Source organism: Phyllostomus hastatus, unplaced genomic scaffold (assembly GCF_019186645.2).
Source record: "Phyllostomus hastatus isolate PE091 unplaced genomic scaffold, TTU_PhHast_1.1 phas_contig_551, whole genome shotgun sequence".
Lineage (NCBI taxonomy): Eukaryota > Metazoa > Chordata > Mammalia > Chiroptera > Phyllostomidae > Phyllostomus > Phyllostomus hastatus.
The window spans coordinates 4,798,315-4,817,783 of record NW_025333909.1 but is presented as its reverse complement, the minus strand read 5'-3'; the positions used below and the strand labels follow the sequence as shown (position 1 = coordinate 4,817,783).

The 19,469-nt window shown below is 41.3% G+C and overlaps 1 protein-coding gene across 3 annotated transcripts in view; it reads right to left on the bottom strand.

Annotated features, from left to right (window-relative positions):
- Positions 1 to 19,469, bottom strand: part of ARHGEF9 (Cdc42 guanine nucleotide exchange factor 9) — a 127,662-nt gene that overhangs the window by 38,839 nt on the left and 69,354 nt on the right. For all 3 annotated transcript variants that reach the window (XM_045847473.1, XM_045847474.1, XM_045847475.1), the window contains exons 3-4: positions 9,380 to 9,571; positions 3,904 to 4,083 (exon numbers count right to left, since the gene is read on the bottom strand). In XM_045847473.1, coding sequence (XP_045703429.1) covers positions 3,904 to 4,083; positions 9,380 to 9,571 — 372 coding nt within the window. The remainder of the gene's footprint in view (positions 1 to 3,903; positions 4,084 to 9,379; positions 9,572 to 19,469) is intronic.

The window sequence follows — 19,469 nt, the reverse complement described above, 5'->3', positions numbered from 1 at the left end:
AAAACACACTATGGCAATCAAACTCTGGCGATGGCTCATAAAAAGAGATAGGCCAGAGGTTCTATTTCTGGCAATGGTGGACTAAATTTTTTAGAAAAAATCTTACCACTGAGAAAACTAGGAAAGCTGGTGATATACGATAGTATCTGTTTGAAGGAATCCCATCATCCAGAGACTCGAGTTGTCTTCAAAGAATATCCCTTAGGAAATACCCCGTGGAGTATTTAGGGATAAAGAGGCCCTGGTGTATGCAAGTTAAACAAGTGGCTGAGGATGAAATCAATATGAGTGTGTGTACGTGTATGTATGTAAATATGCATACAGAGAAGGAAAAGAGGAGAGAGTAAGGAGAGAAGGGAGAGCGTATTCAAATTACAAAGTAAAAGCAGTGAAGTATTATGTTAACAGTAGGTGAATCTGGATAAATAGCATATGGGCATTCTTTGTACTACTCGTATTTTTCAACTGTTCTATGAGTTTGAAATTATCTCCAAGTTTTAATAGCATCTACAAATTTTTATACCCTGTTCAATACTCATACAAAGATTACCTGATGTATAAACAAAACCTAAGAAAAATGATAGGAAGTACAAGTTGATGGATAAAAAAATCAAGATGGAGTTATTATACATAAACTTAAAAAGTATTATATTAAAAAATACTAAAAAGGCAAGCCATGCAGATGAATAGAAATTAGAAAAACATATATCTAGTTAAAGAAAAACTAGTATCCAATTCTCGCTGGTGTGGCTCAGTTGGTTGGGCATCATCCCACAAAACAAAAAATCATTGGTTCGATTCCCAGTCCAGGCACATGCCTAGGTTGTGGGTTCAGTCCCCGATCAGGGTACATATGAGAAGCAACTAATTGATGTTTCTCTCTCACATTGATGTTTCTCTCCCTCTCTTTCTCCCTCCCTTCCCCTCTGTCTAAAAACATGAACTTGTAGCTTAGAACTTAATAATAAAAAAAACAAGCATAAGGAAAGGAAAAACATAATTTAGAAAAAAATTAGAACATTAAAAGGATGATACACCATGACGGATTTATCCCAATTCATTTTACCTTATTAACAGATTACAGAAGAAGAGTAATGTGATTATTTGAAAAGATACATAATAAGCATCTGAGAAAACACATTTATGATAAAAGCCACCAGCAAACTAGGAATAGAAAGAAACTTCCCCAGTGCGATACGATAAGGGGCAACCATGAAAAAGCCTAAGCTAATACCAATCTCAATAGTGAAATGCTGAATGTTCGCCCCTAAGCTCAAGTACCAAACAAAAGATGCCTGCTCTCACCATTTCTAGTTAACATTGTAGTGGAGGTTCTGGTCAGTACAATAACAAAAGAAAAAAGAAAATAGAAGGCATACCTATTGAAAAAGGAGAAGAAATAAAACTGTCTTTATTCAGAAATGACATGATTGTATATATATAAAATCCTAAGCAATCTACAAAAAACCCCCACTAGAACCAATTAGTGAATTCAGCAATGTGTCAGGATTCAAGGTTGATATTCAAAAATCAATTGTATTTCTATATCATTACAATAAGCTATAGAAAATTCAAATTAAAAAATGCCATTTACAATAGCAACAAAAATTGAATACTTAGAACTCATTTTTTAAAAATAAGGTCAAGCCCTGGCTGGTGTGGCTCAGTGGATTGAGTGCCGGCCTGTGAACCAAAGGGTCACCAGTTCAATTCCCAGTCAGGGCACATGCCTGGGTTGCAGGCCAGGTCCCCAGTAGAGGGCATGAGAAAGGCAACCACACATTGATGTTTCTCTCCCTCTCCTTCTCCCTCCCTCCCCCTCTCTCTAAAAATAAATAAATAAATAAAATCTTAAAAAAATAATAAAAAATAGCCCTGGCTGGTGTGGCTCAGTGTATTGAGCGCGGGCTGTGAACCAAAGGGTCACCAGTTCAATTCCCAGTCAGGGCACATGCCTGGCCTGCAGGCCAGGTCCCCAGCAGGGGACATGTGAGAGGCAACCACACATCAATGTTTCTCTGCCTTTCTTTCTCCCTTCCTTCCCCTCTCTCTAAAAATAAATAAATAAAAATCTAAAAAAAACATAACGGCAAGACCCACACAATGAAAACTAGAAACGATGCTAGGAGAAAATATAGAAAACCTAAATGCAGAAAGAAATAGATGTTCATGGAATGAAAATGTCAATTTCTCCTGAATTGATCTACTGATGTAATGCAATAATAAGCAAAATACTGACAGGTTTTTCATTTGTTTCTTTTTGCTTTTTGGTAGAACTTGACAAAGTAATTCTTTTTTTGTTGTTTCCAGTTTTATGAGAAATAACTGGCATGCATCACTATATAAGTTTAAAGTATACAGTATAATGGCTTGATTTACATACACTGTGAAATGATTACAACAGGTCTAGTTAACATCCGTCATCTCATAGAGATACAATAAAAAGAAAACTTTTCATTGTGACTTACAAATTATCTAAAATAGCCAAAACTGTTTTGAAAAAGAATGAATTTGGAGGACATATGCTACCTACTTTCAAGACTTACTATGAAGCTACATTAGTCAAGTGTGAGAAAAAAGTTTTACAAAAAAACAATGGTGATAGATATTAACTACACTTACTGTGGTGATCAGTTCACAATATACATGAATATGAAATTATTGTGTTACACCCCTGAAACTGTTATATGTCAATTACATCTCAATGAAACAACAACCACCACCATCACAACAACAAAAAGACAGTGTGATATTAGTGTATGAATAGTCACTTAGAGCACTGGAACAGACTAATGTCCCTAAAAATAAACCCAAGCATAGATGATCACTTGATTTTTGACAATGGTGTCCAGGTAATTCAATGGGGGAACTAATAGTTTTTCAACAAAAAATGCTGGAACAACTGGGTATCCATATGAAAACAAATTAACTTTGACCTTTATGTTATGCCATTTATAAAAATTACCTATATAAGAAATAAAGATATACAACTTTTATAAGAAAAGAGGATAAATCTTTGTGACTTGGATTAACCAAAGATTTTTTAAGTAAGATTCCCCAAAACATGAATCATTATAGGAAAATAGTTATAAATTGGATGTCAACAAAATGAAAAGTTCGTGCTTTTCAAAGACACTGTTAAGTAAATGAAAGACTAAGATACAGACTGGAAGAAAACATTTGCAAATCCCATATCTAACCAAAGACTTATAAACAGAATAAATAAAGAACTCATAAAACTGAAGAGTAACAAAACAAATAATCTTCTTAAACATAGGCCAAAGACATGAACAAACACTTCACAGTCAAAGATTTTATAGAGATGGAAAGTAAGTGCATGAAAAAATGCTCAACATCATTATCCATCAAGGGAATGTAAATTACAACCACAATGAAATACCACTAAACACCTATCAGAATGGCTTGCAATAAAAAATATATACTAATAATGCCATGTGCTGTCAACCAAGCAGAGCAACTGGAACTTTTATATGTTGGAAGTGAGAATGCAAAATGGTACAGTAACTTTGGAAAATAGTTCATCAGTATCCTATAAAGGTAAACAAACACCATGCAGCCTAGTAATTCCACAGATGTAACAACCTAGGAAACAACTCCCCTAGTAACTGAACCCAACAGGAAAAGAAAAGGGAAGTGGAGGAAAAATCCTACTGGTAACCCTCTGGAAGGGGAGAGAAAAGGGAAGGCAATGTAAAGAAAGAGAATCCTAGTCCAAATCACAGTATCTCGTACCCTGGCAAAGGTGTCAACATCAGAGTCAGAGAGGAATCTACGTCCTATCACAGAACTGATAGTCCAGCAGGAGCAGACAGCTGAGATGCTCCTTCAATCGTTTCTTAACTTCTCTCAATAGCCCCCGACCCCAAAGGGGAAGATGCTTACGTGCTCCAGGAAGCAGGGTCCTATCTCGCTGAGGTGGGGGTCGTCATTGTTGTACTGCTTCTCCAGGTCTCTCACAAAGCCCATCTGAAACCTGTAGATGTCTTCAATGTTCCCAAAGATGATCTTCAGTTGCTCATCGCTGAACATGTCCCTTCTCTTTCGGCATTGCTTCAGGTAGCCCTGCAGACAGAGAAAAGGCCCAGGCTGAGGATGTCCCTCATTCCTTGAAGGCTTTGCCACTTGCTAAGCACTTGGAGCCTCCTATCACTTCCATGAAGTAGGCAGGGAATACGCCTTTGCATTTTTCATATGAGGGAATTGAGGTTTAGACACAGAAGCCACTCTATCAGTGAGCAATTAGGAATACTGATCTCAAGAAAAGGTTTTCAGGGTGCAAAAGCTCCAGAATATAGAGCTTTGCTCCCCATTCTCTATGACAAAGGCCCCCAAAAGTCCTAGGGCCCTCTCTCAAAAGCTGGATAAGCACAAACATTGCCACTCACTTTAGTAGTTATTGGTTTAGCTGGATCTATTCATGCATCTACAGTTTTCCTCATAGGACCAAGTCAAAAGGTCTCCATTACATTCACAACAGTTTGGCAACAGAGGCCCCGGCAGGAAAACTTCCCAAAAGGGAACAGGCATTGATAAAACCAAACCATTCCTTAAAGCAATGTCTTAGCCATCTAAGGTAGCTGGCCAGGACAGACGGTTTTGATGAGCTCAGTCAACAAGCCCACAAGTGTCCGGGCATGGTGTTTTTAGCAGGGTAAGTGTTCAGGGCACATTTGTGAATAAACAGGCAATTTATACAGCTGGCCATAAAAGGGAAGATGAAAGGGAAGAATCAATGAAAGGGATTCTTAGTCTAATAAGAGAACACTAACATAACACAACCAACTTCAGGGCACACTGTAAGCCATGGCCAAAAAAAAAAACCCACAAAAAAACAGCCACAGTTTTCACTGTGAACTTACTGATATACATTTTTAACAAATGGCCACTGTCCCTATGAGAGATCACCAGCATATGAAAATGTTTTTGGTGACAATTAACTATGGTCACTTGTTTTCATCGCCTCCCATGCGTCCCCTACTGGGGACCTGGTCCACAACCCAGGCATGTGCCCTGAGTGGGAATCGAACCAGCAACCCTTTGGTTCGCAGGCTGGCACTCAATCCACTGAGCCACACCAGCCAGGGCAAAGGCATTGTAACTTAAATGTTTGTAAAGCACTTTCTGCTCCCAGGAAAGAGTGAGAGAGTGTGTGTGTGTGTGTGTGTGTGTGTGTGTGTGTGTGTGTGTGTGTGTGTGTCCATTCTGCAATAGATAGTGAGTTTTTACTAGACTAAATGCGATGTCCCTCATTTCTCTTTCAACAGCTCAAGAGTGGGAAGTGTTTAGAGATCTCCCTTAACCTATAGAAAGAGTACATATTAACACATTGATGCCTGAGTAAGACATGCCTCCATGGGTACCAAGGAGGAAATATCAGGAAATGCACAAGTAACCTGGATCACTACCAGAGCTTTTCTCTAGCGAGGGCATCTAGATCACAAAGAATCAGAGAAAGTCAAATCCAGACAGCATTTAAAGAGCAACTCTGCTAATCCCCTCATTTTCATGCTGGGGAATAAGACCCAGGATGGAAAAGAGTCACCTGAGGTTCCTCTGCCTGTCAGTGACTAAGTTGAGACAACTCAGGACTCTATTCTGAGGCTGGTATTCTTTCTTATAAACCATATTTCTCCTTACACTTTTGGATTAGAGGTGACACACCCTCGGCTAAAATATTGTCTTCTGGCTCAGACAAGAACACAACTTTCTCCACCCTCCTTTTGCTCTAGCAAAACCTTCCTTTTGTGACAGCATGGATGGACCTAGAGGGTCTTATGGTAAGTGAAATAAGCCGGTCAGAGAAAGACAGATACCATATGGTCTCACTCATATGTGGAATCTAATGAACAAGATAAACGAACAAACAAAACAGAAATAGACTTTTAGACATAGAGAACAGACTGATGGTTGCCAGAAGGGAGGGGCTTGAAGGGCTGGGTGAAAGAGGTGAAGGGATTGAGAAGTAAAGATTGGTAGTCACAAAATAGTCACTGGGATGTAAAGCACAGCATGGGGAGTATAGTCAACAATACTGTAATAACTATGTATGCTGCCAGGTGGGTACCGGAAATATCAGGGGACCCTTTGTAAAGTGTATGATTGTCTGACCACTATGCTGTACACCTGAAACTAATACAAAATAATGTTGAATATAAAATGTAGCTTAAAATATTTTTAAAAACTTAAGAACTTCCTTTGACACCTATGCTTGCAGAGTGGGACAAAGAAATATCTCCCACTTCAACTCGTAACTTTAGCACCAAGAATAATTAAGAAATACCAAGCGGGCAGATTACCAACAAAAGCTTTGCATGGGTTAGCTAGATTGAGCCAACCCCCTTCCATACACAAATACCTCCACTGCTGTCGCTACCCCATGGCCTGTAGAAAGAAGCCAATATGATTGGGAGTTTGGAACAGAAGATCCTTCTAAGACTAAAGGACTCCTACTGGGTCGGTGCCTGAAAACTCTGGGAAAGTAATTTTGCATCTCAGATCTAGAAAATGAGAGTAACAATAACAACCTTTGTCCTGTCTAAAAAAAAAAATCTAATGGCATAAAATGTTAATGCACTTAGCAAAAACCCTTATATTAAATTGTGGCTTTCGACAGCGTTTATTGGGCAACTACCATGTACCCTGTAGTCTCGGTCAGCAAAGGTCTCAAGTAAAGGCTTGAAGGAGGTGAGGGATGGAGCCATGGAAACATCTGGGGGAGGAGTGCTCTAGGCAGAAGAAAAAAGCCAGTGCTAAAAGCTGTGGGGGAAGCATGCGAGGCATTTTTAAGGAACAGCAAGAGACCAGTGTGACTGGAATAGTTGGAACATTTAGAAAAGGAGCTGAGGTGAAGTCACAGAGGTAAGGAGTGGTTGATCACACAGGGTTATGTAAGTAACAATAAGAACTTTGGCTTTTACTCAGGGAGAAATGGTGAGCCATCAGAGGGTTTTTTTTAAAGATTTTATTTATTTTTTAAGACACAGGGGGAGGGAGGGAGGTAGAGAGGCGTAGAAACATTAGTATGTGAGTTGCCTCTCATGTGCACCCTACTGGTGACCTGGCCTGCAACCCAGGCATGTGCCCTGACTGGGAATCGAACATATGACCCTTTGATTCACAGGCCGGACCTCAATCCATTAAGCCATACCAGCCAGGGCCACTGGTGGGTTTTGAGCAGATGAGTAATATGACCTGGTTAGGGTCTTGACAGCATCTCTCAACTGCCAGGTAATGAACAGCCTATGGCATTATCAGATGGCTATCATTTTACAACAGCGCTAGTCAAATTTTAATATGCACTACATGTGAAATGGGAACCTTGTTGAAATGGAGATTCAGGTTCAGTGGGTCTGGAGTGCAGCTAAAGATTCTGCATTTCTAACAAGTTCCCAGGTGATTCCAACCAATGGTGGTCTAGAACTAAACACCTAGAGGGTAATTTAAAAGGTGTATCAGCCCTGGCTGGTGTGGCTCAGTGGATTGAGCACTGGTCTGTGATCCAAAGGGCTGCCAGTTCGATTCCCAGTTAGGGCACAGGCCTGAACTGCAGGGCAGGTCCCCAGTTGGGAGCACACAAAAGGCAACCACACACTGATGTTTCTCTCCCCCTCTTTCTCCCTCACTTCCCCTGTCTAAAAATAAAATAAAATCTTTAAAAAAATAAAAAATATATCAGCCATATATGTGAATGTAGGAAGAAGAGAAAAAAAGATAAAAGAGAGACAGGGATAGATGGATGAATAAATAAAAGGGGAGAGGAATAAAAGGAAAACTACCTTTTCCCGAATACTTACAATATGTTTACCTAATTTCATCAGTTAAGAGGTTGGTGGAATGAAGCCCACTGGACAAATCCGAAAATCGAAGGTCAGAGGAGTTAAGGGGAACCTTCAAGGCCACAAAGTTCATTAGTGACTAAGTTGGCATGTGAAACCAACACTCCATGTCCCCTGAGCCCTTGTTCCCTCCACCCCACCTTACCGCCCCACGAAGAGGGGAAGACAACCTTGACCTTCCGAGAAGAAAAGAAAATGAGTCGAGGTGCAGCAAGTTCAACCCCACAGTCCTTGGCCTCGATCTTTCCAGAGGTGCCCTGTCCAATGTGGCTGCCATTAGTCACATGTGGTTATTGGAATTAAAATTTACAATTCCATTTCTCAGTCGTACCAGCCACATCTCAGTGCTCAACAGCCACAGATAACGGGCTAGTGGCTACCGTACTGGAGAGTAACGATATCTATCCGTAGAGCATTTTCATCATTGCGGGAAGTCCCATTGGGCAGCACTGCTCTCAATAAACGGGAACTCTGAAAAATGTTACACTACTGACTACAGACTGGGCCCTGGCCCCGCTCCACAGAGCTGGGGGACAGAAAGTGGGGCATGACTCTCTCATTTGGAAGGAAGGAGACAAAAATATTCAAAGTAGAGTTTTCCCTGGGTCAAGCAGAATGCTATAGTGTGTGTGTGGGGGGGGGGGTCCTTTATTGTCCATTGGCTTTCCCATACTGCTTAAGTAAAAGATCCTTTGAAAACCCTATCTTGTTTCTGCTGAACTCAACAGAGGGAGGACAAGGGCTCTCATCCACACTTAGGTCAGGGAGACAGAAGGGACGGAATTAGGGGATGTGAAACCACAGCTCCAGGTGAGGGCAGAGAGGCATATTGAAGGAGCTGAGACTTGTGCACCCAACCTTCAATTCTTATAGATTCCTCCCCCTAAACTTTTTTCCGCTCAAACCAACACAAGTGTTCTCCAAGTGCGGGAGGTAGACCAGCAGCATAAGTTATCGCCAGGGATGCTTGTTAAACATAGAGATGCCCAGACTGAGAGTTCACAACTTTGAGGTGGGGGTACAGTGGAAGGGAGCTGGGATCTGCATGTTAAGAAGCTCCCCTAGAGACTCTGGTGCACATTCAAGTGTGTGAATCACTGGCTCGGAGGGAGATGTGTTTTGCTTTAAAGAATGAGATCAGACCCTTGCATGGGGTGGCAGTGAGCAGATCAGAAGCCAAGAGGATAGGGGTAAAGATTCAGGGGAGAGAGGAAAGAAAGTGGGGAGGAGGGAAGGGGAGGGAGGGAGGGAGAAAGAGAATACACACATGAAAGTTAGATGCACAAACAGATAAACAGATAAATGACAGGGAAACAGCAAGAGAAACAGATATACAGAGAAACACTGGGAAGCCCCAAGGGAGCAGCTTCTTACAAACAGAATCCAGGGAGCCCATCAGGATGGTCTTTCCAACAACGTGGGACTGTCACAGGTGGGGTCCTGGGGAGTGGTTGGTTCTTCGTGCAAATGCGCTGTACTCCACCCTAAGTACCCCCCACATGCATTATCATAGCTGAGCCTACCTCACAAATGTCCTTGAGGTGCTTGATGTAATGGCGCTCAGTGCTCATGATTTCATTGATGACGTTGGCCCGCATCTGGTCCCGGTTCTGCAGTGGCCGGCCCAGACAGAGGCAGTCTGAGTTGGGGTCCAGGTGCCCATTCTGCACGTCACTGGGCCCTTCCTCTACCCCATCCTCCTGGTTCACCCAGAGCTGTGGAAGAAGGGAGAATGGATTAGCTTCCTTCTTTGAGAAGTTCCCGGCCAAGTATTCAGAGAGCCTTCAACCAGAGGCCCCTGTAAATGGAATACCAGGTCTGGCTCTGGGGTGGCTTGCCGTCTCTAGAAATGAGTCCAATTCTCCCTAGGCTTCCGGTGACCCATCTGTAAAATGGAAGGAGAGGGAAGGGCATGACTAAATTATCTTCAGAGACTTCTTAGCTAAGATGATTTTAGAGGAGAGAAGAGTTACGGCAAGCAGAACTCATTCATGCTGGGGCGTATCTAGGGAGCATAGCTGGATCAAACAAAATAAGGATTAAGCTATACATATTACATGTTATGGCTGGATTGTTGTTAAACACATCTATGAGCATGGAGATCAAAGTTAGATATTGGACTGGGCATATGAAAGACAGGGCCTTCGGTGTTGATTTCCATCAAAGGATGCACAAATAATCATTAAAATTTGACTGTAAAATTCCTTGGAAATGCAAAGATCTGTACTTCCTCCAAGTTGGAGTGGAGATGTCAGAATGTCCACATACCACATAATAGCAACAGCTGTTTATTGAGCACTTACTATATACCAGCCGCTATGCTAAGAATTTTCAGTGAGCTGTATTATTCACTTCTGCTAGGTAGGTGTGATTATTACCACCATTTCACAGAAGGAGACTGAGCCTCAGAAAAGTTCAGGAATTCTTCCTGAGTCGCAAAGGTAAGACGCAGAGGAGCTGGGATAGAAGCCAGGCAGTGTGACTCCAGAGCCTATGGTCTTAACTACTGTGCCAGCACCTTTTGCCTCTGGCCCTAAGACAGACAGGAAAGAAATAGAGAAGGGACTGGGACAAGGTTAGCTGAGAAATATTAGACTCATCAAAATGGGATACACGTGGTAGAGGCTGAAACTATCCACTCCAAATCTTAAAGGCAAAGGGATGCAGAAAAACACTCATGCTGGGGAGGCGGGGTAAAATGTCTCTTGATCTGGGATGACTTAACTCAGAGCGATGGCTCATTTCATCCCAGTCCTTGGAGGAGGAAAACCAGTGGACCATGGAGAAAAGGAAGGGTGGTACCCCAAAAAGAGTGGTAAAATCTGCCAGGGGAATTAGCGGAAGAGCTTGCCAGTTGTCTCTACAGCATTATTCTACAATCCACCTTTCCCACCCGCACCCCCCATATTTTTTCCACATTCCTGCTTCAAGAAGCTAAGATCAAGCAATTTCAATATATCCCTATTTCTGCCACCAGGAAAGCAGGTTGGTGGGTGGTCTTAGGAGACAGATGCTTCAGGATGAAGCTACGGGGACAGTAGTAACTTCCCAACTCAGTGAATTCTCCTCTCCCTTGGCCTCACAGAAGTTGGGGTGCATGGTTACCATCCAGTGAACCTCGAGATGACACAAGCATATAGTTTACTTACCTGCCACAGGCCGAAGCAAGTAGAGCTCAATCCACTTTAATGCATTTTGTATATACAGCCAAATATGCATAAATGCATCTCTACCCAGAAGCCATCACCCTATGCAAATGATCTATTGTAAATCTCTTTCCAGCTTGCAAAGGTCAGCTTTGTGTCTTCCATATGCTAATAGCTGCCCTTTCATACAATCAACAGGCAATGGTGAGGAATGATTAATCAAGGAACGGATCTGTTCAAAAATGTGATTCTAAGGCACTGCAGCAAACACGTCATGTACATGATGCTGCTGTCTCTTTACAACAATAAAAACCCCATCCTCTAATAATCTGTTAGCTTTACCTAGCTTCTCATAAAGCAAGCGAATCCCTGCTATGAAAAGGGTGTAATAGGCAGGTCTTTGAGTGATAAGAACTATTTCTTTTCTTCTCAGGACTTGAAGACAGTCAAGTCAAAATAAAATGTTGGCTTTCAGATGGCTGAAATGAGATGACTCTTTGAAACAGTTCCAGTGGGAAGGAGCACAGGATACTGATGTGGATGGGTGCGGTGGAAAGTCAGGTCACGACAGAACCAAATTCAGATTCAAATCGTATTTCAGGTAACAATGAAAAGGCAGGAAGACAACTAACTACAGCTAGGTGGATACAGGTATCTTACACAGAATGTGTGGGAGGAGTCCCTTCTGGCGAGAACTAAAGGCATGGATGGAAGGACCCTTCACAAGGAGCTTCTGAGAAGACACCTTTATCTACTATACTGCAACAAGCCCATAAACCCACTACTTGGATTAATATGCTAGCTAAATCCAAAAGAATGACTGGTGGATTCATTCATTCATTAGAGCTATGTGAGATGCTTAGTATGTACCAAACACTGGAGACACAGCAGCAGTACGACAGACAAAATCTCTACCCACTGTGGAGCTGACATTTGAGCAGAGATGTTTCTAGCCTGGAAAAAGGTTATCATGTAAGGCCCAATTATTGTGCCCCCAGGCCCGGGGTCCCACAAAAGAACTCCTGAGCCTGAGACCATGACTTTCTGCTCTAAACTCTCAGCCCCCTGCTCTTGAGAGTTTCCCTGCTGTGTGCAGATGAAGGCCCTTGTCTGCCTACATGACAACGTGCACTGACACAAGTCAGTTTATCTTCCCTGGGTGCAATGTCAGCCCAGAGTACCACATCAGCCCCCTCACAGCAAACGGTGCAAGCGAACATATACTTGTACGCCTGCTTGCAAGTGTTTTACACTGATACTGCAATTGGCACACATGGGCTCCCGGATGACAAGAAAGAAGACAGACAAGGTCCAGAGCCTGGCAAGTGGGAAGGCTTTCCTGGAAGCCCTCTCTGGGTACTTATTTTCTTGAGTCATCATGGAGCTCTAAGCAAGGCTGGGTTAATGCAATTCAATGTAACAACTACCTATTTTGGACCTGTTTTGTGTCTAATCACTAACTATGAGAACCATGGGAGTGAGCAACAGAACTGACTACACTCCCTCCTCCCACAGGTTCAGGGAGTACTTCCCGAATGGGAGAAGATCTCTGGTCCTCGTCTCTTTCTTTTCCATTCCTACAATCATGGTCTCCATTCCCTCAGTGACGTGCTCGGGTGACTCCCAGCTCCAATGCCTCCCCCACACCAATTTCCTCGACTAGCACTTTGATTGGCTCCTCTCCGCAGCTGCCCATTGCTAAATCCAAATCTCTTCTCCTGGAATTCAAACATTACCGTAATCTGCCTTCAATCTGCATTCCCTTTCTTATCTTCTGCTATGCCCTGCAGGAATACTGGACTCTTTCCAAACCTGTCTACTGTCTGTCCTCAAATACTCCAATGGCTCAAACATGGAAATAGCCCAGAGGCTTTCAACAACTTTAACAATTATGAACAAATACCTCAACTTCCTGATAAGAAGCCGTGGCCTACAAAGGAGAAGTGATTGACAGAGTTAGCAGCACACCCACGTCCCAATTCTGACGTGCCTTCTTATTCTGCATGTATCTCCCTTTTTTCTTTGTTTTTAAAATGATGGCTGGTTGCATTTGCTTTGTAAAAAGTTGAAATATAAAAAGGAGAACTCAAAGTATTCAAATCAGGGATAAAAGAGGAAATATGACTACCAACCTTAATTTATTAATAAAAGGAATTAAAGGGAACACTATAAACAAGTATATGCCAATAAATTAGATAACCTGATGAGATGGAAAAAATCCTAGTAAGACCGAAAATGACTCAGGAAGAAAACCTGCATAGACCTATGACAAATACAGAGATTGAATTCGTAATCAAAAACGTCCCACCTGGGCAGGGAGAAAAAACAGGACCAGATGGCATCACTAATGGATTCTATCAAACACTTAAAGAATAATTAACATCTATCCTTCACAAACTCTTCCAAAAAAACAGAAATGCAGAAATCCTCAATAAAATACTTGCAAACCAGATCCAGTAACATATAAAAAAAACCCACCTTACCAGATGGGATTAATCCCAGGAATGCAAGGTTGGATCAATACGTGAAAATCAGTCAATGTGATACACCATAGTAATGAAATACAGGTTTAAAAAATGTATGATCATCTCAACCGACACAGAAAAAGCATTTTTCTTTAGACTTCATCAAAATTTTATGTGTGAATGATACTGTTGGGAAAGGAAACAAACCCACAAAATAGGAGAAAATATTTGTATATGTATTTCTGATAAGGATCTAGTATCCAGAATATAGAAAAGTCAATGATAGCAAAGGCATTTAAAAACTGACTTTGAAATTGGAGAAAGCATCTGAATAGACCTTTATATAAAGAAGATATATACATGACCAATAAGCACATGAAAACATTCTCCACCCCATTAGCCATCAGGGAAACACAAATCAAAACCACAATGAGATACCACTTCACACACATCAGGAGAGCTACGGTAAAAAAATAAACAATAAAAAGTGTTGGTGATACCATGGAGAAATTGGAACCCCTCATACACTCCGGGTACAAAGTCAAACGGTGAAGCCACTGTGGGAAACATTCTGGCAGTTCCCTAAAACATCGAATATATAGTTACCATGAAACCCAGCAATTCTCCTCCTAGGTTATACTCAAGAGAACTGAAGGCATATGTTCACACAAAAACTTGTATGCAATTGTTCGTAAGGCACCAAAAGTGAAAACAGTCTAAATAATCAATACATGAAGAGATCAAAATGCAGTATATATAATATACACAATTGAATACAACGTAGCAATACAAATGAATGGAATGCTAACGAATCTCAATAGCAGTATGCTAAGTAAAGGAAGCCAGACACAACAAAAGGCCACCACATATTGTACAAAATTTGTATGAAATGTCCAAAGTAGACAAATCCTTAAAGGCAGACAGCAGAGTAGTGGTTGCCAGGGGCAAGGAGGGAACTGGGAGCGACTGGTGATGGCTAGGGGGGTTGTTCTGAGAGAGTCATGGAAACATTCTGGAATTAGACAGTGGTGGTCAGGGTTAGGGTATTTACACCTTAAGCACCTTTGCTGTAGACATCCTTGCCAACATTTTTTGCTGCAACTAATTTGGCTGTATACCTAATTGGCAGTAAGGTGACTGCCATAAAGAAATAAAATCATGACAAATAAAAGAGGGACATGAAAAAGGACACAATGACATCTTAAAAATGAGTAACGAAATTTTAAAAACTTTATGTAAAACGTGTGTGTATTCATGGCAATACTGCACAAGTAAGTGATTTTAATGTGTAGATTGTACCCATGTTCTTGTCTACATTCTATGGGAAATGAGGGTTCAGCTCTGTGCCCTGAAAAATGGCCCACAGCCTCTCTCTCTGTCCTCCCAGTGTGGTGTGTTTCAAAATACGAGACCAACTCTTCAGGCAAATCACTGTTATCTGGAAGACATGGTAACTATTTCAAGACCAGCATCGCCCTGTTTGCTCTTCACTGTATAGGTTTTGGTGAGGGCTCACTAAAACCTATATATTATATAAAAATGACAGTAACTGCGAGAACTTCATCAATGAAGAATAAAACCAAACTGACAACCCGTTTAAACGTTTTAAATTTGCCAGAGGTGCTTGATTCAATGGAGAAATGAAACAAGCACGCAAATACACCGAGCTATCAACCAGTCATTTCACATTTTTACACCTAAATTTCCTTCTGACCAATTAATTATGCAGTGAAAATGTTTGTTACAACAATGCTTGTGGAAGAGATGTCTATGACAAAGATGTGTATGGTAAATGATCCTAGAACCGATGGTTGCACAATGAATATACTAAAAGCCTCTATATTGGACACTTTCAAATGGTGGGGTTTTGTGCAGGTACATTATATCTCTATAAAAAATAAATAAGCCAAAGAAGGGAAAGATTGATGGTGGGAGGTAGGGGTGGGTGAGGCAGGGAAACGTGGTGGTGGGAAAATGGAGACAATTGTAATGGAACAACAATTAAAAAAGAAGAAAACTTACACCAGCCTACAGGATAAGGTGAAATTACCCTCTGACTACTCCCCACTCTAGTTACTTTCCACTTTTCCAGTGAAAACCCTGGTTATGGATTTTGTGTGTAACTGTTGCTGATCTTTTATCTTTTTTCAAGTATTTGTATGTTTATGCGCACACTCCAGGGGACTCTTCATTGTTCCATATGTTGAACTGATTGTCATTCATCCCTTGATACACACCCTTCAGCATCTTTAGTACTCCCTATACGCAAATGGATTAGCAGTTCTCTTTTTTTAAAGATTTCATTTATTTATCTTTAGAGAGGGGAAGAGAGGGAGAAAGGAGGGAGAAAGGGAGAGAAATATCAATGTGTGGTTGCCACTCATGAGCCCCCTACTGGAGAGTTGGCCCGCAACCCAGGCAAGTGTCCTGGCTGGGAATTGAACCAGCGACTGTTTGGCTCGCAGCCTGTGCTCAATCCACGGAGCTACACCAGCCAGGGCAGTAGTTAGTTCTTAAAGGAGAGGTGCCATAACATACAGGGTGCGGCAGAAGTAATGCCTGCTTGAGTGTGGTTGGTAGGGTAATCATATGGATGTAATAATTTATAGTGTTAATTTTAACGGTTCACCTATAATGTCATATAGTGTGCCTGAGTGTGATGTTGTTATGTTACAGAATTCCACGCTTATGAGTTTGTAAAACAAAACATTTTGTAATAAAAAGGGGAGTTATTCGTTCTGGACCCTATCTATATATTAGTCAGCTCTCTCAGGTCCCTGCATGATGCCGTAGCACCTGTGAAGAGTTCAATAAAGGCTCTTGCAGTGTAATAGAAAGCCAGCCTACCCCTGGTTCTAGCAGTGTGATGTTTCTGAGAAGAGAATATTAAGCAATATTGTCTAAATGTCACCTTAATATTTTCAAAGGCCACATCCAGACAGCCAGAGAGAAATGAAAAGTGAGCTACCCTCTGAGAAAGTGAAGGGTTACTGCCAGTCACATTAAAGAACAAAATATCAGACATATCAAATCAACATGATAAAGGAAATGGAAAGTCAGCCAGTCCACACCGCCCCCTGCCCCCTAATCAATATATAAACTCCCCTGACAGCATCCGCTGTCAGCAATTGCCCAGCCCATCTGCTTGAACACAGTCAGTGATGAGGAGATCCCTATCTCCCAAGGCAGCACTTTCCTTTTGCAGATAACTCTAATAATGAGCAGAGCCTGCAATCTATGTCTGTTTTATGAAGACACCAACCACAATGCCCAGCCAATGCTGCGAATCGGTGAAACCCAGACAACGGAGCGGGGATGGAGGAGATGAACTCTCCTCCTATGACACGGGTCACTGAAATGCCCTTGTCTGGCACTACAGGTAAGCAATGGCAAAGGAGGGCTGCACAGGTAGGTGTGGGAGCTAAAAGAAACCCAGGATGCTGCAGGCACAGCTCCCAGTTCTTGCAGACACTCCCCCCGCCTTTGTTGTGGAGCTTCAGGCCCAGCTTGCAGAAGAATGATGTATGCTGAGAGGTCCCTGACTATGCATGCGAGGAGGCATTTAGCATTCCTACCTGGCACCAAGCCAGTCGGCGCGGCATGGACAGTCAGGCGCAGATAGCAGTCATTCTTTTGCCCCTCAAGGGAAAGCGATTTAATAACTGTCACTAATTACATGAAAGATCATTATAAGGAGGTTGATAACAAGTAGTTTTGCTTTTCCAGTGTAGGCTCAATGAACAATAATGAGCTTCAACCTGAGCAATGAAGACTTTGGTTGCACATCAGACCAAAGGAAGAAGAAGAAGAAAAAGAAGAAAGATAAACCCTACGTGAAATACCCTACTCAGCCTTCATGGCTGTCAGTCAACATGTTAGAACTGGCCTGGCCCACCAAGTTCCACTTGTTCCCAATGCAGACCCCTGCCATCAGTTGGGTCACCTTTTCTGGTCATTCCAGCACATCCTACTTATTATATCATTTTAAAGTGTGCCCTCCACTTTCTGTCCAAGAACACCTTTCCTACTCTTTTCTATTATTCTTCCATTGTCCCTGGTTTCCCTGAAAGCCGGGTTCAAGAACAGTGCCTTCCCACACACTTCTGTAGGCCTCGAAACAGCCCTGCAAAGCAAGCTTTGCTGTTTCCACGTTCTAAATGAGAACTACAAGGCCAGAAAGGGGGGTACCTTGCAGTGAACAGGTGGCAGTCATGAATGAAGCAAGGTCTCAAGACTTGTAAGCCAAAATTGGGAGAGACAATTATGACAGTGTTAAAGGGTACAGACTTGGCAACCTGGGTTCTAACCCGCTCTATAATTGTCTTGCTGAGTAATGTAGAATATGTTACTTGACCTCTCTGATCCTTCACTTCCTCATGTATAAAATACAGAGAATAATATAAATCTAACTCCTGGGTCTATTGTAAAGATTAAGTAAGGTAAAACCCTTGAACAGTCTCTGGCAGAGTCAAGTAAGTATTAGCTGTTATGATTATCCTCTAAGTTGGCACTATCTGTCCCTAGAACTATGAGGCAACATGGCATCTGAGGAAAACAGTTCTCTCTAGCCAGGAAAGGGATTCTGGGGGGCACTACTGTAATTGCCCTCATAATTTCCACAAATCTCTCATGTTCTACATGCCACTTCCTTGATAGCCAGAGTTTAAATAGCCCCCATCAAAGGAAGACTTAGTCTGTGCTAAAGATGTTGATGTCTTTTGGCTATGACAAGGCTTCCAAAAGTATGACATCAAGCCAGAATGGAGGTAGAGTTCAGTGCTGGGGAACCTTGCATAGATGACATAGTTTCCTTCACAGTCAAGAAAACTAGAGGGCCTTGGCTGGTGTGGCTCAGCGGATTGAGATTTGGCCTGCAAACCAAAGGGTCACTGGTTCAATCCCCAGTCAGGGCACATGCCTGGGTTGCGGCCCAGTAGGGGACATGTGAGAGGCAACCACACATGGATGCTTTTCTCTCTCTCTTTCTCCCTTCCTTCCTCTCTCTAAAAATAACTAAAATCTTAAAACAAAAGAAGAAAGAAAACTAGATGGCTTTGGAAAAGTTGATAAATGCCCAATAGTATGTAAACTCAAGTGCATTTCTGTAAATTAGCAAATACAATAAAGGGAAAAAAGATGACTTTTACAGAGATATCATTTATAATCATAAAATCACATATAATTACTAAAAGTAAATTAAAAATTATATATATAACTTCTTTACAAAGAAAATAATTAAGCATTTTGAAAGATATCATGACTGAAATAAACAGAAAGTAAAACCACATTTTGGGGTAGTCTCAATATTGTAAAAATGTCCGTTCTCCTTAACTTGATCTAGTGACTAAACTTATCCAAACCAAATCTCAGTAAGACATTATGGAAAACTTCAGAAGCTTATTATAAAATGCATACAAATAAATAAAAGAACAAAAAAGCCAAGACATGCCTAAGAAATCAAAGTGGGGTGACTTAAAAAAAAGATATAATAAAATTATAGTCATCAAGATAAGTCAATGGAACAAACCAGAAAGTACCAGACACTCAAACATATATAACAACATGATTCACAAAAGATCTAGCATTGCAAATTACTGAGAAAATAAAGGTGTGTTCAATAAATGGAAGAAAATAAAATCGGAGTCCCCTGGGAATAATAAATTCCCAGGGGATTAAATGCTTATTAAAAGCAAAACTGTAATAACTTTCAAAGAAACAATTTAAAATAATTACTTTATGGCCTCAGAGTAGAGAAGATGTCTTAAACAAGAAAGAAGAAAAACACAAACAAGAAAGAAATCAATAAATTTGACTACTTTAAGTAAGAAGTTTTCTCCAAAAAAGATATCATAAAGTGAAAAGACAAGCTATATAATATTAGATGTTTGCACAAATGATTAGTCTCCAAAATGTGTAAAGAAGGTCTTTAAAAACAATGCAAGTAAAATCCACAACTCGTTAGGAAAAAAAAAATAGGAAAAATCTGAGACACATTTCACTGA